General features: G+C 35.6%; 4 protein-coding genes across 6 annotated transcripts; all 4 read right to left on the bottom strand.

Moving 5' to 3' along the window:
- Window positions 1-324: 324 nt before the first annotated feature.
- Window positions 325-4,053, bottom strand: LOC145592590 (rRNA (cytosine-C(5))-methyltransferase NOP2C-like). 3 transcript variants are annotated; one of them, XM_081649092.1, is made up of 3 exons: window positions 3,917-4,048; window positions 2,995-3,127; window positions 326-2,627 (listed from the first exon to the last, which is right to left on the bottom strand). In XM_081649092.1, the coding sequence occupies exon 3, from the start codon at window positions 2,567-2,569 to the stop codon at window positions 938-940; it is 1,632 nt and encodes a 543-aa protein (XP_081505218.1). In that variant the 5' UTR covers window positions 2,570-2,627; window positions 2,995-3,127; window positions 3,917-4,048; the 3' UTR covers window positions 326-937. The 3 variants fall into 3 exon arrangements, with proteins under 3 accessions (XP_081505217.1, XP_081505218.1, XP_081505219.1); XM_081649091.1 differs by lacking the exon at window positions 2,995-3,127 and having other exon boundaries at window positions 325-2,627; window positions 3,917-4,047; XM_081649093.1 differs by lacking the exon at window positions 2,995-3,127 and having other exon boundaries at window positions 326-2,658; window positions 3,917-4,053.
- A 1,052-nt stretch (window positions 4,054-5,105) lies between these two features.
- On the bottom strand, window positions 5,106-8,562 carry LOC145590660 (L-type lectin-domain containing receptor kinase IX.1-like). Its single transcript, XM_081647076.1, has 3 exons — window positions 8,085-8,562; window positions 6,603-7,325; window positions 5,106-5,933 (listed from the first exon to the last, which is right to left on the bottom strand). Exons 1-3 carry the CDS (start codon window positions 8,560-8,562, stop codon window positions 5,161-5,163), a joined length of 1,974 nt encoding a protein of 657 aa, XP_081503202.1. The 3' UTR covers window positions 5,106-5,160.
- A 2,693-nt stretch (window positions 8,563-11,255) lies between these two features.
- On the bottom strand, window positions 11,256-13,936 carry LOC145592589 (L-type lectin-domain containing receptor kinase IX.1-like). The gene is made up of 3 exons (XM_081649090.1): window positions 13,458-13,936; window positions 12,409-13,113; window positions 11,256-12,309 (listed from the first exon to the last, which is right to left on the bottom strand). Exons 1-3 carry the CDS (start codon window positions 13,924-13,926, stop codon window positions 11,441-11,443), a joined length of 2,043 nt encoding a protein of 680 aa, XP_081505216.1. The 5' UTR covers window positions 13,927-13,936; the 3' UTR covers window positions 11,256-11,440.
- Window positions 13,937-21,915: 7,979 nt separating this feature from the next.
- Window positions 21,916-26,567, bottom strand: LOC145592588 (L-type lectin-domain containing receptor kinase IX.1-like). Its single transcript, XM_081649089.1, has 3 exons — window positions 25,994-26,567; window positions 23,156-23,869; window positions 21,916-22,913 (listed from the first exon to the last, which is right to left on the bottom strand). Exons 1-3 carry the CDS (start codon window positions 26,454-26,456, stop codon window positions 22,048-22,050), a joined length of 2,043 nt encoding a protein of 680 aa, XP_081505215.1. The 5' UTR covers window positions 26,457-26,567; the 3' UTR covers window positions 21,916-22,047.
- Between the last annotated feature and the right edge of the window lie 409 nt (window positions 26,568-26,976).

Here is a 26,976-nt window from a genome sequence, read left to right as displayed (position 1 = left end):
TAGGAAGAAGTGTGCTTCCATGTACCACGGGCAACCTGATTATGCCTTGGTGTCTAATGACCTATTCGACGCCCATATTCGATGAGGGAGACGACCCTTGACATCGCGCCTTTTACTTACCTTCATTTTCCTCCACATGCCAACCAAACATACTATTAAAGAGATTCTCAATAGTGCAAGGTTTTGCCATTATAACGGTACATAACACTTTCAGTCTTGCATTGCAATTGATCAAAATTTACTTCGGTTTGTTGGGCATGTGTTTGCCGAGAAGTGTTATACTGCCATCATAACTGACTAGTATAGATACAAAGAAAAGATAAAGAGTTGCTGTACAAGAATAAATAATAGTGTTCTAGAGTTCAACCGTACATCAACAAGATAACATATTGGGGAGTTCGGGTTCCTCCCAATTTTCTTATGTAACTGAACAGATAATTTGGTGTTTACTATAGAGGTTTCTACTCATCAAAACAACCCCCAAACATTCATTACACCTAAACTAATCCAGTATACAACATTGATAGGACTTGTTTGTGAAATTTGAACCCAGTACAAGCTGCAGGTGCCTCACCAGAACTTCATCACTTCACACTTTGGCTGATACGCCATGATATATATTTTTTTTTTCATATGAATCTTTCTCAAGGAGATACAAAACGATCTTTGAAAAAGCTATCACAAGAAGAATATTTAGTATAAAAATACGCTATATCCAAGAATGAAAAATGATCCCTAACATGAATGGTGTCTAAATTCTTCAAATCATAAGCATCATGATAGTCACCACAAGAAAATTGGCTCAAACCTCAAACAGTATCGTGGAAGAACTGGTATCTCTAAACTTCAAAGAGATCTTGTTAAAGGCAGTGACCAAAAAAAATCCGAAATCTACCTGTATGCTAGTTAGAATTTGTCTTGTGCATAGCAATTGGACTCATGCTTCTTTGCAGCCAACTTTAAACTTGGCTATAAAAAACCCGATTGTGTCAGACGTAGAAGGATCAAACCTCTGCACAAGTTCCTCTTCCCCAGGCTTTAGCCATTCCTCAACATATCCATCAGACAATTCACAGTGACCAAGCAGGCCCGGCCCACCAGCTCTTGGATGCTGGGGTGCTAATGACAGAAACGAATATTTATCAAGAGCATAACGCACCAGAGCTTCATTTTCACCAGGGTTTATTGTACAAGTCGAATATACAAGAACTCCTCCAGGTCGAACTAGTTGCACTGCTTGATCAAGCATCTTCCTCTGGTATTTCTTATGACTCTTCAAAGATTCTAAGGTTTCCTCACCAGCAAACAACCGAGGTCTCAATCCAAGAGCAGAGCAAGGAGCATCAAGCAGAACTCTATCAAAACTATTAGGAGCAAAGCCTTTTGATTTTTCTACTCTACCACCATTGACGTGATTCTTTCCAATCCCATTTTTGGTTCTTTGTTTATCCTTCCCGCACACAGACATGATATTGGGTACTTTTCCATTTCCATCTCCATTGACTACGTTTTCCCTGTGAAACAAATTACCATTCATCTTTTCCTTAGCAATGGAACAAGACTTCGAATTTGTATCTTCAGTCTTGCCAGACACTTTTTCTGTAGCAAGAGCATCTGTAGCAACAGACTTCAGAGCATCAAGCTTGTACGTTACTATAGACTTCAAGCCCATTTCATCAGCCAGATTTTGAACATCCATTACCTTATTGTGTGATCGATCTGCAGCAACCACCTCTCCTTCATCTCTCATAAGCATAGCTATGGCAGTTGTTTTACCCCCTGGAGCTGCGCACATGTCCAATATCCTTTCACCCTTTTGAGGATCTAAGGCATGAGCAGCAATAATGCTAGGAAGGTTCTGAAGAAAAATCTCACCCTCAAGCACATTGTTAAAAGAAGGAAGATCAAAAACCCTATTACTCATAGAAATAGCAATACCTTGCAACACTCGGAAAATTCCGGCCCTAGACATCATTGCAGTTCCTCTTCCAATATACAGGCCTTTCCGCTGAAAATATTGGGGATCTGTCTCAGAGCCCTGAAGTACAATCCCACGTGTTATTCCAGTACCTCCCCATTTACCATCAGGTTCAGGTTGTTCGATAGCAACAGAAACAGCAACAGAATCTCCCTTTTCAACATGAGCACTACACGCCAAAACACCAGGGACATAAACCTGAGCACCCCGAAGAACAGCCTCAGCACATTTGCGGCTTACAATAACCTCCTTTACAGGCTGTTCAGTTACATCAGCATATTCAATTTTATGAGGTCCCGTGCCTTGAACAAAGACAACATAGTCTAGCCCAGGTATAGGGCACTTGTGTATGAGATCATTGTCTATGTCTCTGCCATCTGTTCCATGTTGCGCACTCAACAGCTTCTCAATGACAGCATCACTAGTTGTCTTCATTACATTAACACGTAGGCAAGAATAGCAAGAAGGACGTGTAAGAGCTTTAGAGATACGATCAAAATGGTCAGCACCATATGCCTTAATGAAGTATTCTTCAACCTGAGGATTCCAATTAAGAGTTGGGTTATAGCAATAACGCTCTGAGGAATCCATCTGAGGAAAGGATTTTGTATTTAGTGTGGAGCAGCCTTTCTGAAGCTGTTGTAAGTGCCTGACAAGTAAATCAAGCTTATTTAGTTTTCCTGTACAGAGATACTTTAGCTAATTAGAATATAATAGTACATGACAACGACAAATAAGAAATGCCCGTATGCTCAAGCATTCATTCAACAGAACACTCTTAAAAATGAATTACACTTATACAAATGACAGAAGTAACAAAAATTTAGAAATCCAGAATTACTCACTACCTTTCTCTGGAAAATGGTAAATGTGATGGGATCAAAATAGATTTAAGTTCGTCTTTATACTTGGCCTCCAAATAAACTACTTAAGTGTTGACTAGTCCAAAGAAGCACATAGAAGATTTGAAGTTATGCAAAGTTAAAAAAAATGACTGGGATTTATGATTCTCATACCAAGTATTTCCAACAAATCTAAACCCATATCAATAGTGTGATTCGTGCATTGTACACGCCTCAGTCATACGAAAGCTCCGTTTCTTTCTTTCTCTCTTCCAACCAGAACCACAATGTCTGGCAAAACTTTAACCTAGCAACAAGTCTAAAAGCTTAGAATTGCCTCAGAAATTTCTTTAAAATCTCAGACGTAAGCAGTTTCTCGAATCAAGTACTATGTGAAATCAATGTTCAAATTTAGTACTCCCTCCGTCTCTTTATTAGAGTCCCCTTTCTAACATTTATTACTCACATAATAAAGAGAAAGGGGACTCTAATAAAGAGACGGAGGGAGTAATTCTTCGACAGTGAAAATCAACTGCATCCTCTCATATGTAAACAAGATTATATCAAACCAAGCAGTCCAGTGTCCACAATCACATCAATATCAACCAAATCATTTCCAATCATATAGTCAGAACTACAAGTACAAGTTGTGATTTTGACAACATTTTTTGTTCCAAAGTTGCAAAATTACCCATCAAACTATCCATTCTTCAAACATTTGAGCACTAGGAAATAAAAAGAACCACCTAATCAAAATAGGGTTTTTCCAAATCATTTCCAAATTACAATATAAACAGCAAAAATGAACAATTACCCAGAAAATATTTCACCATTTCGCCAACATCTTCATCCAATTTTTGTAATTTTTCCACAAAAATCACAAGCTAATCAACCAAACCCAGAAAGACTTAACACACCAAATTAACCACTGAATCAAAAGAAGCCTCCAAAAACAAATTACAGCATACATTTGAACAAAACTCAAAATGCCCAGAAGATCAAACAACATAATTGAAGAATCAACCAAAATATTAATGTAATGCTAGAAAATAAGAAGAAGAAAACAGAGAGTATTAATTAAAAAATGGTGTATAACCTGGAAAATGAAGCTAGGGTTCTGCGCAAATGAGCTGCAATAGTACGTATCCGCATACCATAGATTTTGATTTTCTGTTGGGAGTCACACTTCTGTTGAAGAAGCGGCGGAACTTCAACCTTTAACGAGTTTTTTTTTTTTTTTTTTGTTTTTTTTTTTTTTTGAAGCGCTGAGTTTTTAAGATTTGTATTCCCTCGTTCCTAAATACTCCGTTGTGTTTTATTTTCATTTTCCATATATGTAAAATTTATAAAATAAAATATTACTCGTAATTAAATGTATAATGAGATGAATCTAATAATATCTCACATGATTATGTTATCTCTTATAGATTAAGAGTAAATATTTTAAAGTTTGATCCAAATTATAGTAGAGTTAACGACGTCAGTCATTAAATGCATTTGGTGACATTTTCGTGAAATTTATGGGTATATATGGTGAATTTGAAAATTTTAATAAGTATATTTGATGAATTAAGGAATTGTTTAAGAAGATTTTGTGAAAAAATTGTTAATTTAATCATCAAATTAAAAAAAAAATACCTTGAAAACAATGTGTGTATATAACAACCTTTGATAGAATAGCAATGTTTTGCCCTTCTTTATGGTTTATACCTAAGTTTTGACTTAGGAACAAGCTAAGTTCAATTAAACGGTTTAAACCTTATTATTATTATTATTATTATTATTATTATTATTATTATTATTATTATTATTATTATTATTATTATTATTATTATATAGGGTAATGCTATATGTAGCCCTAAGGGCTATATATATGCATTAAATACACTCTTAGAAATTGTATAAAATTAGGAATTTATGACAAAAATGTGCGTAAATCAGTGTAATTAGTGTTTATATTTGTATGATTTATTAACTTTTTACGATTTTCAAGTGTAAATTTAATGCTTATATGTAACATTTTTTTTATTTATTTTTTTTTATTTTTATATATATAGAGTATTATTAATTACGTACCAAAAAATAGTTCGTTCTAACTTCTAAGAATAACTTAATTGAATTATAGTTTTGAAGCTCATGTTGGCTACACTAAATATATGAAACAACCATGCTTTAATAGAAGTTTGTTTGGTTTTACATCATCTATACAATTTATATCAGTGTATGAATTATGAAGTACACTAATAGGAACAAACTTCATTAAGCCAAAGATTAATCTAGGCGATTTGAATACCAAGATTAATTAGAAGGATCATCCGAATGCTGTACAAAAAAATCTACCTAGATAAAAGGATTTGAAATTCCTTGGAGTGACACATACACTCCTTTAGGACGAGTATTAGGGAGTTCTATAAGAGGTTCATCTGAATTTAGCAAAATCATTACTACTTTTCGCATCTTCGGTCTCAAGTTCGATTCCAAATGCAAGCACGCAAGTGCCACACTTAAAATCTTGACAACTTCATCCTTGTTAAACTCCCCATTTAGCTTAGGGTCTACACACTCTACCAACTTACCCTTTGTATGCATATCCCATGCAAAGTCTACTAAGCAATTTTCCCCTATGAGATTGTTAAATCGCTTTCCGGACACAACCTCTAATGCCACCACTCCAAAGCTATACACATCCGACTCAGTTGTTGCCTTGCCAGTGTAGATCAACTCCGGGGCCATGTACCCTAGGGTTCCGGCAAGTATTGTAGTGACTCCCGCGGTGTTCTTAAGCAGTCTAGCTAGCCCAAAATCTCCAAGATGGGGGTTGAAGTCGGCATCTAACATGACATTGCTAGGCTTCACGTCTCTATGCACTACCGGATCACCACATTCTTCATGGAGGTACAACAATGCTGATGCCAAGCCAGTAAGTATTTTGCACCGCGTTTTCCAATCAAGGAAGCTTTGCCCTATAAGAAACTCATTGAGGCTCTTATTCGCCATGAAGTCGTATACAAGAAGAAGGTGGTTGTTCTCATGACTCCAACCTTGGAGTTGCAATATATTTCTGTGTCTTAGACGTCCAATAGTACATATTTCAGCCAAATACTCCCTCTCACCTGTTAAATTAAAGGATTCCATCACTAAATAGTTGTTACATTTGACATTTAAAAGCCAAATTTATAAACTTTTGATCATAATAGTATATTAAATATTTTAATTAAATTCATATCAATACATACATACCCTATGTTTAAAGATTGTGATATGGTTAAAGGTGTAGTTTGAGGACCATGCAATAAAGTCAAATAATAACAACTAATTTGAGGCTAAAGGAAAGCATATATTCATTGGCAATATCAATACTAAATTTCAACTAAGAATAGATTATTAGATTAGATTAGATTAGTTAAGGAATAAAGAATTTCAACTAGTGTTAAATTAGATTAAATTGTGTACTATGATTACTAAAATATACAAAGTATCTATTGGACCGAGCATGATGGCTCAATAGGTGCTAAATTTTATTCTATATGTTCTATTTATATTTTTAAGAGTAACATTGGTGATGTTGTGCTACTTGATCGAGTATCTCAATAAAAAATTCCTCAGATTTACAAGGAGTTGTGAGAGGATTGCATTACTAATAAGCAATAACGTGCTATGTGCCTATGAGGCATTAGTGAATTATTACGGATCATGCATGACAAATTTGTTGACAAATGTAAAGTAGTAATTAAACAGAAAAAAAAAAAGAACTAAACTTGAGGTTAAAAACAGTTAATTACCTTGCTCAGAGGTGGCTGAAATCTTCTTAACGGCAATAGTATGAGGAGGATCAACAAAATGTCCTTCATAAACACTTCCAAAACCACCACTTCCTAACAAATTATCCTGGCTGAAATTCTTAGTAGCTTTAGCAAGCTGCTTGTAAGTAAACATCCTAGGAGCCGAGCCGGTGGCAGCATACTGCCTCTCAAGCTCCTCCATTCTCCTAACCATCTCCCTCTTGTCAATAATTCGACGTCGAATCACAGGAATTGCAAGCACTGACATGAGGACTAACCCCACTAAAACCGGTAAAACACTTGCCAAAGTGATGATGCATAACTTCTTGTAATCTCTCAAAGTATTGCTTGGCAATTTTGTGGAAGTGAACACCCAATCATGTAATTGGTGAGTCTCACTAAGAAGCCCAGTTGATGCTGTAAAACCTATGTATACATTTTTTGAGACATATTTTGAGACTTTTATTGAGTGGTTTAGGACACTTTCTAATGGGTTACCTTGATAACCCACATAAATTTGAAACTCTTTTTTGTGTCCATTGTATTCTATCTTGACATTGATTTGTTTTCCACTCTTAAGATAAATGTTGGATGAATTTAGGGTCTGTGCTGTTAGAGATTTCATTGCACTTAATGAATCGATCCCAATGTGGTTGTCGTCTGGATCCCATTCGTTCTTGAACGTGTCAAACTCGATTGCTAATTGTTTGAAATCGGTGTTGCCTGAATAAATCGTTAGAAAATATACATTAAAACGAATCTTATAAAATCTCGCCGTATTACTTGTTTTCATTAGCGAATACAATAATAATAATAAAAATAAAATTAAAAAAAAAAAAAAAACCTTATAAAACATTGACTTATAAAATGAGACTAAAAAAAAAAAAAAAAAAAACAGAGTACTAAGGTTACCTTGATTGAAGGTTGTAATAAGCATGTCTTCTTTATACACCAATAAGGCAAAAATATACAAGTATTAATAATATGTTCATGCAACTGTTTTTAAGTATACAAATCAATCAAGGTCATTACTTATGCGAAATTAATCATATTATAGTAATACATGTAAACCAGTTTTTTTTTAATTTTAATTTTTTAATTTTTTAATTTTTTAATTTTTTAATTTTTAAAAAATGCACTAATTATTGAGACTGATCACTGCCCACTGATGTTCTATAATTGTAATTTAATGGTTACAAACTATGGAAAATATACTTTACTGAAATGATTAAAAGGACAGCCTATCAAATACGAATTGAAGTTGAAAACCACATACTCCGTCCATCTATTTTTGTTCTTCGCACAGTCTCTTAAGAGAATTAAAAAAGTCATTTTATATTATGATGAACAACAGATAGAGACAGAGGAAATACACACTAATTAACATTGACGAAGTCAAATCTAGGATTAATTAAAGTGGGAAACTCAATAATATGTTAAACAAAAATAATAAAATTGAAGGGAAAAAAAATTATAATTTACCTTGTTGTAATGGATCTTGAAGACCAAGATAAGAGCCAGCGCTAATATTTGAAGGAGATTTATCGTGTTGAGCCAAAATAAAAGTCATACCGTCACCAGAATAATTCAAGGGATTAAAACGAGGGAAAATTATAAAGGAGAAACTTGTACAAAATGAAGCTGGCCATATTTGTACAGGTTTATGGTATAATACTCTAGCAAATGACATATAACCCGATGTCGACAAGTTATTCGACGACGCGGCCGTGGTTAAATTCAAGAACCCTCCTCCTGGGGTGGCTGCTCCCATGCACAATAGGCCACCCCCTGGTTTGCAGCTTGAAGTGTTGAAGGATGGAAAGGAGAATGTTACATCATTATTTTTATCAATATCACATGAAGATGAAGTGACTAATAATTTTTGTTGTTGTTGTAAGAGGAATAATATTATTGTAGAAATTTGTAGAATGAAGTGAATTTTTATTGGTGATTTTTGCATTTTTGTTAAGGTGTTTAATTTGTTTTGGGAGATAGATGAGAAATTGATATTGAGATGGTAGGTTATACCATTAGACAACCTTTGTCTTAAGGCTATTATGATGTGCTGGTAATAATAATCCAAACAAGGTAGTGCGACAAAAAATACAAGTGTTTTTCATTTCTTAAACATCTAATATATAAAGGCAATAACTATCCCATGTGAAATAAAGGAGAATGAAACTATTATTCGTGAATAAGAGGATGTTTTTAGTTGATAATTATAGAGATGTTTAATAATATAAAGTATTTTAAGTGATCCCGCTAGAGTATTTAAAAACTGACTATTGACCACTAATAATCAAATTTCAAGTGCACTAGTCCAATAAATAAGCAAAGTCCCTATAAAGTTTGTTAGTTTGTTTGGGTTTGGACCACACGCGTCACTAAGAGATTAAGTCCGCATGCTTCATTAAGAGAGAAAATTCACTTCACGAGTTCATTCATATGACAAATTGGTAAAAGGAGATTAGGAGAAGTAGCTCATTAGTAGACTTATAAAGTGTTTAACTCACTCAGTGCTTATTACTAAATTCGATAGTATACTGAATTAAGGGCCTCCTATGATCTTATGTTGTTTTGTTTAATAAGATATGGTTTTCTGGTGTTGACTTCATTTGATTTGGACTCAAAACCAATTCTGATTCTAGGCTTTGATGCTTCAATATATATACTCATATTACAACCACACAGTTATAGTTTGATTTACATGATCGGTCAAGTTCAATGAAGTCCATACATTAAGGTATTTCATATATGAACTATACTAATAATCAACTATTGTTATGACTTGATTTTTAATTGTCTTGATTTATATAATAGGTTAAGTTTAATATAGTCCATCACGATATTTAATACGAACTATATTAAATGAATCAACTATCGTTATGACTTGATTTTATGTCATAACAAAATTAATCAACCTAGTTTACAGTTATTTTAATTTGCATATTTTTCACAAATAAAAATCTACTGTATTTCATATATTGTTCTGTCCTATAAAAAGACGGGCGTTTTATTAAGTACAAAATTTGATCATTGTTATATATATTTATTTAAATTACTATTTGGAAACGTTCTAGAAATATGCTTATTTGCTTAAGAATTAAAAGGTAATGTCTATGAGGTCCATATTAACTTAACCAGAGGATTAAAGTCGTAATATTTCTTTATTAATCGTGTAAAAGACGCTAGGGACGACCCAAGTTGACTATAAATTCACTAATAATAAGAATCAATATCTTTGTTCGATCTCCAATATCAAAAATGTAGACATTTTTTATGATGTTAGTTGGAGAATATGTTATAGTATTTGTTTAAGGAAATAGATTGGATCCATTATGATGTTGCACACTTACTTTTTGAATATAAGATGACAGAGAATCTATAGTATGTTATGAATGACAGAGTGATATTATACCTTATGTTTATTTAATAAGTGATACAGAGTATATGTTTAAAAATTTGGACATATATTATGACAAAGTTGAGACATACAATGTAAAGGCCTTATATAATGTACACATTGAAGAAGACATAAAATTAAGTTCAAATGTGGATCATATATTAGGTTTTTACGTATCCTACAATTTGTAATAAGTCATGTATTTCATGTGTTACTTTTTTCAGTTGGTTGATCTACATAGATGTAATAATAAATTTGAATAAAGTTATACCGTGATTTTATCATGCATTCATAACTTAATACTATTTTAAGTAATAAATTACGAAGTAATTAGTTTCAATATTTCATATATAATGTCATTTTCTACCCAATTTTTTTCGAACTTAATGAGTAAATGAGAGAAAAAAAAAAAGAGCTCAGACGGGAGCTATAATAATGAATGTGTTGGGATGAGGGGTGGCTAGAGAAAAGTTTATTTATTAATACGTTCTACGTAGTTACTTGATGATGCATTGATTTTGGACATAACTTTAAGTGAGTAGTGATCACTGACCATGACAAAATTTCTCCAAGGCCGCCATGGGAACAGGGAGGTTACAATATATGGTGAAAAGGAAAATCAAGAAAACTTTACTCGTAGTAATTTGATAATGCATAAGCATATTGCATTAAAAATATGGTATAGTTGCGGATAAGAATTTAAGCATATGTGATATGTCCCCATTAGGGCCATATTATCATTAACGTCATCCGTTTTCTTGTTTGTTGTAATGTATGTTTTGATTTTTGAAGTACTTACTTCATAGAACTAACCATTATTCATTGAACTCAACACTCAGATTTTCTTTTAATTAAATTTAATTTTATGTTTAAATTGTCATTCACTAAGTTTTGTTTTGATTTTTTGTTTTCAAAATTAAAGGTAATAATATAAAATCTAACGTATCTTGATAGTAAGGTAGTTCAGACATAGGCCCGCTGTAGGAATAGGGAAGGTTTACTAGCTATGCATAAGGTGAAAAAGAAAACAAGGAAGAAAATTTTGAGTGCCTCAATATTAAATAAGCATATTGCATTAAAACCATGGTAGAATTGCATTATTTACGTATAAGAATTGCATATGTGCCTCCATTAAGCCATTATCGTGCTTGAAATCAAAGGGGGAGGATTATAAAACATCATCTATTTACCAATAATGAGACAATATATGTGATCTTAGCCTATAGTGGTGCGACTGATGAGGTCATGCCTAAAACAAAAACATCATCTATTTTTTAGTTGTAGTAATTATTTTTTCGATTTTTACACTTGTTGTTTGAATATGTATGAATATCTACAATATTATTCGGAAAAATTCAAACTTTGTTGTACACCAGTATAGCTTCTTTAGCTATATATAAAACTACATAGATACATAGATCAACAATAACACTTTCTACCGTGCCAAAGATTCATTTTGCAAGCTTGTATTGGTGCTAGATGAAGGGTAATCAGGCCATGAGAATAAAGGTGTACTAGGCTTAGAATTACTCGTACTAGGCGGATTTGAAAATCCAGATAATGAGAGATATACTCCCTTAGGACGAGTAGAAGGGAGTTTCATAAGAGGTTCATTTGAATTTAACAAAACCATTACCACTTCTCTCATAGTAGGTCTCAAGTTCGACTCCAATTGCAAACACGCAAGTGCCAAACATAAAATCCTTTCGGCTTTATCCTTGAAAAAATCTTCCCCAAGTTTAGGATCCACACACTCTACCAATGTACCCTTTGCATACATATCCCACACATAGTCCACCAAGCAACTTTTCCCTAGGAAGTTACTAAACCTCTTTCCACACACCACCTCCAACGCCACCACCCCAAAGCTATACACATCCGACTCAGTTGTTGCCTTCCCGGTGTAGCTCACCTCAGGAGCCATGTACCCTAGGGTGCCCGCCACCATTGTGGTGACCCCCGTTGTGTTCTTTAGCAATCTAGCAAGCCCAAAATCACCAAGACGCGGGTTGAACTCTGCATCTAGCATGACATTACTAGGCTTCACATCTCTATGCACCACTGGATCACCACATTCTTCATGAAGGTACAACAATGCTGATGCTAAGCCGGTTATTACCTTTTCCTTCGTCTTCCAATCTAAGATTTTTCGGCCTGAAAGGAATTCGTTTAGGCTCTTATTAGCCATGAATTCATATACAAGAAGAAGATTGTCGTTTTCATGACTCCACCCCTGAAGCTGCAATATGTTCCTATGCCTTAACCGCCCAATTGTACATATTTCTGCTATATATTCGCGCTCACCTAGCAAAACAAACAAACAAAAAATATAAATGTCTTAGTCTAAATGTATGATGTGCTATTTAAACATGATGAAATATAAGATATATTAAAATTATTTACCTTGCTGAGAGGTAGATGAGATCTTCTTGACAGCAATAGTCTGAACAGGATTCGCGATAACCCCTTTATAAACACTTCCAAAACCACCAGTCCCTAATAAATTATCCTTGCTAAAATTCTTAGTAGCCTTAGCAAGTTGCCTGTAAGTAAACATCCTAGGAGCCGTCGCAGCAGCAGCAGCATACTGCCTCTCAAGCTCTTCCATTCTCCTAATCCTCTGCATCTTCCTAATCATTCTACGTCGAATGACAGGTACTGCAATCACTGCTGAGAGGACTAAAATTGGTATAACAGTTGACAAAATGATGATGCATAATTTCTTGTTATCTTTCAAAGTGTTGTCTGATAATATTGTGGAAGTGAACACCCAATCATGAAGTTGGTGAGTCTCAGTGAGAAGTCCAGTTGAAGCTGTAAAACCTAGGTATACATTTCTAGGGACTATTTCTGATACTTTTATTGGAAAGTTTAGGACACTTGTTAATGGTTTCCCTTCATAACCCATATAGATTTGAAGTTGTTTTTTGTGTCCATTATACTCTATCTTGACTTTGATTTTGTTACCACTCTTTAGGTCAATGGGAGACGACTTTGCAACCAAAGAATGCACGCTTAATGTATCAATCGCTATGTGATTATCATCAGGATCCCACTCGTTCTTGAATGTGTCAAACTCGACAGCTAGTTGTTTGAAGTCCGAGTTTCCTAAATCAGTTGTTGAAAAATACACGTTAATACGAGTCTGCTGACTATTACCAAGAAAACATAAATTACAAAAAAAACAGAGATGGAATAAATTGACAAGTTATTTTCAGTCAAAGTAATTTGACTTATTTTAAAGCAAAAAACGCTCATTTGGGTTTGGATTAATACAAATTATATATACTATCTCCGTCACATATAACATATTTTTGCGACTTTTAGTTATTTTTTGTGAGATATAAAAATTTCAAAAGTTACCGATAATATGTAACGGAGGTAGTATAAAAAAGAGTCCAAATAAAACAATTTTATTGTACAAAAAAAATATTTAGGAATTTAATTATAACCTTGTGATGAATCCTGAAGACCAAGATAAGAGCCAACGCTAATATTTGGGGGAGACTTGTTATCTTGAGCCATAACAAATGTCATACCATCACCAGAATAATTCAACTGGTTAAGTTTTGAATAAATTCTAAAAGAGAAGCTTGTACAAAATGAAGCTGGCCATACTTGTACAGGTTTATTGTACAATACTCTAGCGACTTTCATATAATCCAACGACGATGAGGTATTCGACGCGGCCTTGGTTAGGTTCAAGAACCCCTCGCCGGGGTAGACGGTTCCCATGCACAAAAGGTCACCCCCTGCTTTACAACTTGATGCATTGAAGGTTGAAAAGGATAATATAACGTTGCCATCACAATTTGAAGAAGGTGATGATGATGTTATTGTGTATGCTTTTTGGAAGAGTATATTAGTAATAATAGAAAATACTATGATATTTAGTAGGTGTTTTTTTGGAGATGTTTGCATGATTGAAGAGGTAGAGAAGAGATGGAATTTAAGGAAATTAATTACATGGTTTTTCTTTATAATGAGGAAGAATGGAAGACTTGGAGTCTAATTTGAAAGTCGTTGATTTTTTTTATATGATTGATTGAATTGTTTGTGGTCTATAATAGTTTATAGTTTGTTTTATCTATCTCCTAGGAATTCATATGTAATTTTCATTTGCAATGTTTGTGCTGCTTAGGGTCATATTCTACATTATATATAGAGCTGTCGAAAATTGACCCGACGTGAACCGAAAATGATTTGAACCTGACCTGTACCCGAACAATGGGGTGAAACTAGCGACCTGTAACCTGACCTGAACCAACTTGATGTTAACCGATAACCGATTTAATCCCATACTTAATGACCTGAACCCGAACCTACACCCAACCTGATAGTAACCGTCAACCGATTTAATCCGACCCGACAACAATTCGAACCCGAATTAGTACCCGACCCAATTAGAACCTGGAAACGGTTAATAAGATTTCATATATTTTGTTCAGCTTATATATTGGTACAATTCTGTAAACCCTCAATAACTCCTTAACAACATTGGTACAATTTGTTTAGCTTACATACCTTTTATTCTCTATTACTTCGTATATAGGTTTAATAAAATCTTGATAATATTTGATCAATATATGCAGGACGTAATTATATAGATTCAACTTGACCACATCGATATTTATTCGAATTGAACTTGAATCAAAACCAAGAATGATCCAACTTTAAGATTATCTGACCAATTAATTATCTTACCCTACCTTAACCCGAACCCGAATGTACTATCTATTAACCCGTCCAAACCCGAATCAACACAACCCAAACCTGAAATTGAACCCGGCCTGAATTTGACTCGAATCGAACCTGACCTACACCCAAAAAGGGTAAACGACCGGGAACAACTTGATCCGAAATTGACCCGACCCAAACCCGAACCTGATCTAAGGCTAGATTGACCCGACATAACCTGATCTTAATTTGACCCGAGACTTGATTTGATCCGATCCAAACCCGACTTGAATACCCGAATTGACAGCTCTATTCTACAAGACTACAAATTTGATTAATGTATTTATTAAATAGGCGTCTGATTAATTATTATTGATAGAATATAGGATTAATATTCTGTGTATTCTGTTATGGTAGGATATATTTTGTATATTTTCTGTAATTATCTCTTGAGATTTCCTAACGTGATTAGGACTCACGATTGTAACCCTATATATTGTGATCAATGGAAAATACTCCAGGCTGAGGAGTTTCATAAAATCTAACATGGTATCACAGCTTTAGGTTTTGATCTAGCTTCCGCAATTTTATTTTTTTTTCTTTAGTCTGCTTCTTTTATTTGTTTCCACGGCACTACTATTTGGTTCCCAATTAATTGACTTGTTTGTCAATTAATTAATTACTTCCCAATTCCTTTGTGATTTCTTCAGTGTCCTTTGTTTCTTTCTGCTATCATGGGTAAAGATGGCAGTGCTTCCGATTCATCTTCTTCATCAGATTATCACCCTGCCTTAGGTGTCAATAATATCAAGAATGTTTTCCCTCTTATTCTTGATCGAGAAAAGGTCCAATATTCAAATTGGGTTGAGCTATTTGAATGTCATGCACACGCATACAATGTTCTTGATCACATTGACTCTAAAACACCTAAACCGACGAATTTATCGGATGATATGTGGAAACGTCTTGACTCTATGGTCAAGAACTGGATATATGGCACCATATCCAAGGATTTACTCGAAACGATTATAGAGAAGGGGGCTACGGCTCAGCAAATTTGGGACAAACTCAAGGAAATTTTTCAAGATAATAAAACAACACGGGCAGTGTATCTTGAGAACCAATTTAATCAATTGCATCTGTCCAAATTTCAGGACATATCATCGTATTGCCGTGAATTGAAGAACTTGAAGGATCAATTAGCTAATGTTGATCAACCTGTGTCGGAGCAAAAACTTGTAATTCGCTTAGTTTCAGGGCTGGTGAACACGGACTTCGATACTGTTGCTGCCATGATACAGCAAACCTCACCGCTGCCTTCGTTCGAGACAGCAAGATCACGTTTGTTGCTTGAGGAATCCAGGCGTGCTAATGATTCCTCCTCTCAAGCGTCCTCGTTTGTGGCCCTGTCTAGTAACACCGCAAATTCCACAGCCCCTCAACAGCAACCAGCGACGCCGGCCGGCCAGGGTGGCAGTTCAGGTGGTCGGGGTCGGGGTCGGGGCCGAGGCCGAGGCAAGGGTCGTGGCCGAGGAACGCCACAACAACAGCAACAACTTCAGCAGCAGTCCGCACCTCAATGGGGTGCACCTCAACAATGGAGCGGCCCACCTAATCAGGCCCAATCCGCAGCTCCTCAATGGGGCCAGCCTCCATATCCTTACCCTCAGTGGGCTGGGCCACGACCTGCACAGCAGCAAAGACCACAGCAAGCCTACTACTCTGGGCCGCCTCAACAGTCACAAGCTGCGTATTCAACTCCGAGCTCGGAGTATGGTCAAACTATGACACCGACAGAGCTAGGCAATGCTTTTTCAACAATGGGATTTCAGAATTACGATCCAGCTTGGTACATGGATTCCGGAGCCACTTCCCATATGACAAATAATGCCGATAATCTCTTACCCCTTTTTAATTTAAGCACATCTAATTATATTCAAGTGGGTAACGGTCAACGCATTCCAATAACGGGTTATGGTCATTCTACTATTGCTAATAAATCTCTTGCCTTACGTGATGTTTATTTAGCCCCACAAATTATCAAAAATTTAATTTCTGTTAGAAAGTTTACTTCTGATAATTCAGTGTCAATAGAGTTTGACCCTAATGGTTTTTCTGTGAAGGATCTTCGAACGGGGAATCTAATAACCAGATGCAATAGTACCGGGGACCTTTATCCTGTGACCAAAGCACCGTCAACTTGTCTAGCCACCTCTCTTACAGCTTTGTCTCCAACCACATGGCACAACCGCTTAGGACATCTTGGGGCACCCACTTTTAATTTTCTTAGGAGTAAAAATTTGATTGATTGTAATAAGGAGCTTGACTCCACTTCTTGCATAGGTTGTCAATTAGGAAAACATACTCGTTTGCCATTTTTTAATTCCAATAGCACTACTTATTCTGCCTTTGATATTATTCATGCTGATTTATGGACTTCTCCCATTCGTAGTGACAAAGGTCACAAATATTATTTAGTGCTTTTGGATGATTATACTCATTATGTGTGGACCTTTCCTCTAGTGTATAAATCTCAAGCCTTTCAAACCTTTCTCAATTTTCGACAATATGTTTCAACTCAATTTGAACGCCCTATAAAATCTTTCCAAAGTGATCATGGTCGTGAATTTGATAACGACCCGTTCAAATTATTTTGTGTCAAAAATGAATTGGTCTTTCGGTTTTCATGTCCACACACATCCTCTCAAAATGGCAAAGCCGAACGCATGATTCGAACTCTTAACAATGTTAAGCGTACCCTTTTGTTTCATGCTTCTCTTCCTCCGTCGTTTTGGCATCATGCCTTGGAAACGGCCTCCTATCTCCTAAACATACTTCCTACCAAAACTCTCAATCAAATTACTTCGGCTCACGCTTTATTTGGGGTTGTCCCGTCCTATAGTCATCTTAGGGTCTTTGGGTGTCTTTGTTTCCCAAACCTATCGGCAACCATGCCTCATAAGCTTGCCCCTCGCTCTACTCCATGTGTATTTTTAGGCTACCCTTCCGACCATAGGGGATATCGGTGTTTGGATATTAATACTAATAAAATCATAATTTCTCGCCATGTCACTTTCGATGAAAACATTTTTCCATTCCAAAATATCACTAATTTTCAATCGAAAGATTATGATTTTCTTACCTTGGATGATCCATCACCTTTGCTGCAGCACCTTTTGCTTCCACCTTCTTTGCGTCCAACCAGGCAGCCCAATACACACACCCCCAGCCCATCTGGCGCTGGAAATCCAGCGGCCCAGACAGCAGCCCACGCTGGCAGCACTCACCAGCCAGCGCACGCTGGATCTTCACAGGCCCAACAGCCCACTGCCGTGCTTCCCTCACCTCCAAACTCTCCTGCCCAGCCCAGCAGCCCACATCCACCTAACCCAACTCCTTCTCCACGCACCACACCCACATACACACCACCTCCTCTTCGTGGCATCCCTCAAATAATCCCAACTTCGCCTTTGCCTTTATCTCCTCAAATGCAAACCCGGTCCAAGCATGGGATTTCTAAACCAAATCCAAAATATGGCTTATCCGCCATTACTCGTTCCCCGCTACCAAAGAATCACAAACAAGCCCTTTTCGACCCAAATTGGAATGCTGCGATGCGTGATGAATATAGTGCTTTAATTGAAACGGGGACATGGGAATTGGTTCCTAGGCCAACGGGGGTGAATATTGTTAATTGTATGTGGTTATATCGTCATAAATTAAATGCTAAAGGTGATCTTGAAAGACACAAAGCTCGTTTAGTTTGTGATGGCAGGTCTCAGATTGAAGGTGTTGACTGTGATGAGACGTTTAGTCCGGTTGTTAAGCCGGCTACTATTCGGACAGTGTTGAGTTTGGCTATGGCTCGTAGGTGGTCTATTCATCAACTTGATGTTAAAAATGCCTTTTTGCATGGTGATTTGAATGAGTGTGTTTATATGCATCAACCCCCTGGGTTTGTTGACAAGAGATTTCCAGGTTATGTTTGCAGACTTCGCAAGGCTCTATATGGCCTCAAACAAGCTCCACGAGCTTGGTATCAACGATTTGCTAATTATCTTTTGCAGATGGGGTTTGTCATTGCAAAAATGGACACATCATTATTTATTTTTCGACATGGGAAAGACATGGCATATTTACTTCTATATGTTGACGATATTGTGTTGGTTACATCCTCAGATAAACTTCGTGAGAACATCATCACTCACTTACGGAAAGGGTTTCCGATGACTGACTTAGGTCCTCTAAATTATTTTCTGGGTATTGCTGTTACTCGTACACCTTCATTCTTGTTTATGTCACAGCAAAAATATGCACAGGAAATTCTTGAGCGTGCAGGCATGAGCAGTTGTAAACCTGCGCAGACACCGGTGGACACCCAATCCAAACTCAGCGCAGATGCTGGACCTAGGTTTCATGATCCAACACTTTATCGCAGTCTTGCAGGTGCATTACAGTACCTCACTTTTACTCGCCCTGATATAGCTTATGCAGTTCAGCAGGTTTGTCTATTTATGCATGATCCCAGAGAGGCTCATTATGATGCATTGAAACGTATTCTGCGATACATTCAGGGTACCATTGATCACGGGTTACATTTATATCCTTCGGCTCCGAGGAACTTGGTCACTTATACAGACGCAGATTGGGGCGGGTGTCCTGACACTCGTCGCTCTACTTCCGGCTATTGTTGCTTTTTAGGTGACAATCTTATTTCTTGGTCTTCTAAGCGTTAACCAACTTTATCCAAGTCCAGTGCGGAGGCAGAATACAGAGGCGTCGCGAATGTTGTTTCTGAGGCTTGTTGGCTCCGTAATCTTTTATTAGAGCTACATTGTCCTCTCCGACATGCTACTCTTGTTTATTGTGATAATGTCAGTGCAATTTATTTATCTCATAATCCCGTACAGCACCAACGCACCAAACACGTCGAAATGGACATTCATTTTGTTCGCGAAAAGGTGGCGTTGGGGCATGTACGGGTCTTACACGTTCCTTCACGGTATCAGTTTGGAGACATTTTCACGAAAGGCCTACCTCGACAACTATTTGTGGATTTCAGATCCAGTCTTAGCGTACGTCCTCCTCCCGCTACGACTGCGGGGGTGTGATAGAATATAGGATTAATATTCTGTGTATTCTGTTATGGTAGGATATATTTTGTATATTTTCTGTAATTATCTCTTGAGATTTCCTAACGTGATTAGGACTCACGATTGTAACCCTATATATTGTGATCAATGGAAAATACTCCAGGCTGAGGAGTTTCATAAAATCTAACAATTATTGTATCTAAGGATAGAGACAAGAAGTAAGATTGAGTTTTATCTCCGTCAATATTATAGATATTACACAAGAGAATCATTTGTATTCCACGTCTACAACTATTATATAAGATCACCCCCACTAAATGCTTGAAATGTTTAAACTAAACGATCCTTAGTTAAACTCTAGCTCGACTCCTTCCCCATCACTTTATCTGATCCTCCCTACCCTCTCACCACCACCAGTGATGGCAAGACAATACTGCCACCATCATTAATCACTAAACATTACATTAAGTAACCCAATTCATATTTTAGGTCAATAGTATAGACATTATAATTTAACATGATTCAAATTTCAAATAGATCCAACCCGATGTATCACAAAGTTAGTCAAAAAGTGAATCATAACCTGATGTATCACAAAGTTAGTCAAAAAAGTGAATCATAGGCTCATCTCATACTATTCATGGTGAAAAAAATAGTGGAAAGTTGGAATAAAGACTTTTTTTTTGGGTGGGGGGTGTGGGAGGGGGCTATATATATGTATATATATCCATATTAGTCACTCATTCTATTAAATGATTTTTTTGGGCTTGGACCAGGGACCGGGCCCTAATGCCCCCTCCTGATGGTCCATCATTGCCCACCGCCACCACACTATTAATACACGACATATCATTACAACAACCTGCAATGTCAAAGTCAATCCAACATAGTTGTTGTAGCCCAAGTTTTGTAAGGAAAAAAAAAAGAGAAAAAAAAAAAGAAAAAAAAAAAAAAACCATTGTCTACATATTGGTGTTCTTAGTTATGGCAATGGTGGTGGCATTGGTAGTGTAAAAGGTAAAGGCATAGTGTAAAAGTGAAAGCGAAGGGTAAGGATAGTTCAGACTTTTCATCATGAACATTTGGGTAATTTTAAGTAAAAAATCAACCAAGATTAGCTAATATTGATGTCATTCTAATCCAAAGCCCTAAATTTAGTCAATATAAAATGTGTTTCCTGAATTTTAAACCTATTAGAAAACTTTTTTTTAGTGTGTCTAGATGAAATAGTATAAGGCATTACAAATTACAAATAAAAGAATGGGGGATTCGAACTTGTGATTATAATACACATGCTAAGAATGCCTTTAGTCTTCTTCACTAGATCAAAACTATGGATCATGGGCTATTAAAAATATAATTAGGAAATAAAAATCGTACATAGGTGATATGCATTAGGTCCATATCAACTTAATTAAGCGCATGGATTAAAGTATTGGTCTTACATTAATATTTGACTAATGCTAGGACCCATATTGACTCTAATCCCACTAATACAATTCCTTAGCTTGTTCCAATAAGGTGTACGTGGTCACTGGAAAAATAGATTTGTGAAAAAATAGTTTAGTTCCGTCATATTGTCCCACACTCATCATTTTACTTTTTTGTGAATTGAATGAAGATGACCTAGAATATATTGTACAATGATCAATTAAGGATGACGTCTATTAAGTACATTATGCATTCGATGTATGTATGTATATACCATTTGATTATATGGTAAATCACACTTAAAAATGATTCCTTTAGCTTTAATATGCATCCATACGTTGTACAATGATCAACTCGTTTTTTTACTTTGTTATTTAGCACTAATAAAGAAACACTAACGCAATGTATATTTGTCATACAACATACAAACTAGCTTGACAAAGGTCAGTTCAATATCTCTTTTACATACAAAATTTTGTATGAATATAATGTAGCAAACTAACACCTTTAAGTAAGGTGGAAGATCTTGGTAAATGGTAATGAGAGATCGAAAGGAAGCCAAGCCACTAGTGAAAAGTTTCATTGATGCATTGTTTTTGGATATCAACCTTGTGTATATGTGTGGTGACCACGAATTTCTTCACACTAGTCTTCAAGGTTACATTAATGAGAAAAACGAGGCAATAGTTTTTAGCATTGGAAAACCATATCAAAGACTAAAATATATACAATATCAGGAACAAATAAATTACAAGTACATTATGTGTAACTGTAACAATAACTTCTTACAGATTAAACTACTTTGATATATTGAGTATTAATAACCTAGTGATAATATTTATTAACGTGCCAAAGATTCATCAGGCAAGTTATTGGCACTAGAAGAAGGGTAATCAGGCCATGTGAACAAAGGAGTACTAGGACTAGAACTAGTCATTGTTGGTGGATTTGAAAATCCGTAAAGAGACACATACACTCCTTTAGGACGAGTACTAGGGAGTTCTATTAGAGGTTCATCTGAATTTAGCAAAACCATCACCACTTTTCGCATCTTCGGTCTCAAGTTCGATTCCAAATGCAAGCATGCTAGTGCTACACTTAGAACCCTAACAACCTCATCCTTGTTAAACTCCTTATTTAGCTTTGGATCCACACACTCTACCAATTCACCCTTTGCGTGCATATCCCATGCTTGATCCACTAAGCAACTTTCGCCTAGGAGGTTACTAAACCTCTTCCCACACACCATCTCCAATGCAACTACACCAAAGCTATACACATCCGACTCTGTTGTTGCCTTCCCGGTGTAGCTTACCTCAGGGGCCATGTACCCTAGGGTTCCCGCCACCATTGTGGTGACCCCAGCTGTGTTCTTTAGCAACCTAGCGAGCCCAAAATCACCAAGACGCGGGTTGAACTCTGCATCTAGCATGACATTGCTAGGCTTCACATCTCTATGCACCACTGGATCACCACATTCTTCATGTAGGTACAACAATGCTGATGCTAACCCGGTTATTACTTTGTGCCTCGTCTTCCAGTCTAGGAACTTTCGCCCTGAGAGGAACTCGTTGAGGCTCTTATTTGCCATGTAGTCATACACAAGAAGAAGACTGTCGTTTTCATGACTCCACCCTTGAAGTTGCAATATGTTCCTATGCCTTAACCGTCCAATTGTACATATTTCTGCTATATATTCGCGCTCACCTGGTCAAGCAAGAAAATAAAACGGCCTTAGTCGCTCAACTTTACAAGACGGACTAGCCTCAGAGAGGCAGGGGACGTAGCCTAAATTTGAACTCGTGACCTTTCTGTTAAAAGAAAACACATATCCTACTACCATAGCACCAAAATTTACACCAATGCAATGATTTCATCTAGGAAAAGAGTAAACAAATATACTATAAGTAAAAAACATGAAGAAATTCAAGTAAATTAATAACACAAACCTTGTTGAGAAGTAGATGAAATCTTCTTAACAGCAATAGTTTGAGGAGGATCCAAAATCTGGCCTTTATAAACACTTCCAAAACCACCAGTCCCCAACAAATTATCCTTACTAAAATTCTTAGTAGCCTTTGCAAGTTGTTTGTACGTAAACTTCCTAGGAGCCGCGGCAGCTGACTGCCTCTCAAGCTCTTCCATTCTCCGAAGCCTCTCCCTCTTCTTGATCATTCTACGTCGAAACACAGGGATCGCAATCAATGCAAAGATAAACAACGCCCCTACAACCGGTATCACACTCGCCAACACGATGGCCTTCTTCTTGTTATCCTTGACAGTGTAGTAAGGCAACTTTGTAGAAGTGAAAATCCAATCATGTATTTGATGAGTCTCAGTGAGCGTACCAGTTGAAGCGGTAAAACCTAAGTATACTTGACTTGGGATTTTCTTTGAGATTTTTATTTTGTAATTTATGAAACTTTTTAATGGACTTCCTTCATAACCCACAAATATTTGTAACATTTTAGTCCAACCATTGTATTCAATCTTCACTCTAATTTGTTTGCCACTTTTGAGGTAAATTTTGGATGAATTTAAGGATTTTGCAACCAAAGAATTCATTACACTTATTGTGTTGATTCCAATGTGATTACCATCTGGATCCCACTCGTTCTTGAATGTGTCAAATTCAATTGCTAGTTGTTGGAATTTTGAATGACCTGATAAATCAATCAATAAAATCAATTTAGGAGAATTAATCAAACAACATAATCTTACAAAAACATTTGCATACAAGAAAATTGAGTTTACTCCGAGGTCAACTTTATGACTAGTTAGTATCTGTAATCAAGTTTAGGTTTGAGTCGAGCTCACTCAAGTCGAGATCAGATAATTTTTTTGGCCGAGGTAACCTTAAATATCTCACGAGTTGTCTCGTTATTTTCGTTAGCTAACACACCTATTAATTATTTATACAGTAGAAAGAAGACACCTAGCTACCAAACAACTGGAACAGTTAATTAGCCCATTAAACTAAACTTAAGATTGGACTAACGTACAATTTCTGCAGCTTGTATTTGAATATGAAGCATTAGGTAAAAGATAATTAAACAATGACCTACCATGTTTAATTTCTGCAACTTGTATTTTAACATGGACCTACACCATGAATTATGCCACTTTTTTTCTTTTCTAAAAACTAAGTTAGGGCTTTTGCTTTTTTATTATCTTTTTCTTTTTATAAAGGAACCTTTTTATCTTAGTAGTATTTTGTGAAGAAACTTAATCTAGACCTTGTTTATCTTCATTACTATACAACTTAATAAGGTGGTACGAGTATTTCTCTTTTCATAGACATTTTTTCATATATGGACAATAATAAAGGAATTTCATCATCCTCTTGCTCATTTTTTCCCCCTAAAACTATCTCTTATTTCTCGAGATAAATGAAGTTGTTTACACGATCTCTATGGATTATTAGATATATTATATTATCACTAAAAATCTCTCCGTCTATCAATGTCAAGTTGTAATTAAGAAAAAACTTTGAATACGCAAAATATGAACTCGTGTCCATATGATACGATTCATACGAGTACTTCATATCTTGTCCACATAGTTGTCTTGTGATTCTTTGTATTAATCGTTATCTTAATGTTAGTGCCAAAGTCAAAGGGATGAAACAATTTTGGAACTGATTCCACCATTCCATGATGACTAAAGTGAAATTCTCCATATCTAAAAATCTGAATCTAATTTAAAAGTGCTCTTTGTATTTTTGTTAACCAACTAATTCTATACTATTTCCTGAAAATGCAACTTTTTTTTTTTTCTCAAAGCACCAAAATTCCAACTTTCAAGTACACACATGCTTCACACTAATATCTTTTGAAAAGTCAACAAGTACACAAATCATTGTCAAGTTTCTGTTAATAATAAGAATCTGGCTAACGAATCCCCCGGGGCGTTGGATAAATATTTAAAATATTACTTAAAATGGTATTAATTTGGAAAAACATGACAAAATTACGTGTCGATCAGTGTAATTAATGTTAATTTTAATTTAATATTTCTACTTTTAGCTAGCTTATTCAACGCCCCTGGGGCGTTCGTTAGCTTTTGCCTAATAATAATACTACCTATAATGGAGAAGCTCTTTTATTTTGTCTCAACTTTAACATGTAACCACCTTTGAAAAATAATTTAGTACTCCATACTCCTTAAATAATTTATATTACCATATGTTACATGATAATGTTATTATGCTCGTATCATATTACAAGTTGCTAAACTAAAATAATTAGTCGAATGAAATTAAAGGTTATAGTCTTTTAATTGCCAACTAAAACATACATCATACTCTAATAACTTTTAATTGGGTATAAGAACACAACCAAAATGAACTGCTCAGCATTTTAACAAAACAGAGAAAATTGATAAATCAAGATCCAAAGAATTGAATAAACTTCATTCTAATCAAAATTCAACTTAAAAACAATAAAAAAATTCCACATAATATTCTAATTGAAACATAACAAGGAAAAAAAATCACTCAAGTTTATTTTCGGCATGAGAGTGATTAATTTAACTCTATTAAATCTTTAGAAACTCTCACAAATGGATACATTTGTTTTCGTACCCATTTATTATTACTTGAAAAATAAAAGAAAAATATTAAATTGTGAGAGGAGATATGTTTGCAGGTTTATCTCATATACTCCATACCATTTTGTTTAAGTAATTGATTTTGTAGAATTTTTTTCTTAAAAAAAAAAAAAAATATGTCCTACATAAACACAAAATTACAAAAAGAAAAGAGATGGGAAAATTTATGAATTACTAACCAGAAAGTAATGAATCTTGGAGACCAAGATAAGAGCCAAAGCTTTGTGTAGGGGAAGGTTGATTATCTTGAGCCATAACGAAAGTCATACCATCACCAGAAAACAACTGATCAAATCGAGAGAATATTTTGAAGGAGAAGCTCGTACAAAACGAAGCTGGCCATACTTGTACAGGAGCTTTGTACAATACTCTACCAATTGAGTTAAAATCCGATGTCGACGAGCTATTTGTCGACACCGTGGTTAGATTCAAGTACCCTTCACCAAGGTTGACGGCTCCCATGCACTTGAGGTCACCCCCGGTTTTACAATTTGATGTGTTGAAGGTAGGAAACGAAAATATAACGTTATCTTGATCATCACAAGTTAGAGTTGATGGTGTGACTAAATGTTGTAAGAGAAATATTGTGGTAGAAAATAGTAGGAAATAATGATATTGGAGTATTTTTGGAGAAGTTGGCATGGTTGGTTATTTTTTTGAGGAAGGAATGAAAGTTTTAGGAGAATTGATGAGATGGGTGTTTATTAGAAGAACATGAGTCTCAAAGTCCTAGATTTTTGGTCATTTCTAGAAATATGCTTATGAATATGCATAAATTACATATGAGGTCCATATTAACTTAACCATGGTCATCTATATAAGGTGATGGTCATATACTCATATGGGTGGAATTGTCTTATTCATTGTTTCTTCAAAATTAGGTCCCACAAGCATATTTTACATTTCTTGTGCCCTCTGAAACAGGTTAAACTACGTATATAATTGGACAGACTTTTAGATACCTAATAGTATACAGTGTGAAATTGGACGAATAGATAATGATGCATGTCTATCTATTTGATTATTTCTATTTTGCATATCCCTCTTGTATTACTAATTTTAGTTTTTTTACATATTTAAGTGTTATACGAAAAATAATAAAGACGTGAAATCAAATCTTGTCTAATTAACATTATTATTGTTGCATACAAAAAGGAAAATA

This window comes from Chenopodium album, chromosome 18, assembly GCF_948465745.1.
Source record: "Chenopodium album chromosome 18, dcCheAlbu1.1, whole genome shotgun sequence".
NCBI lineage: Eukaryota > Viridiplantae > Streptophyta > Magnoliopsida > Caryophyllales > Amaranthaceae > Chenopodium > Chenopodium album.
The sequence above is the reverse complement of the archived record's forward strand: the minus strand, read 5'-3'. Positions and strand labels throughout refer to the sequence as shown.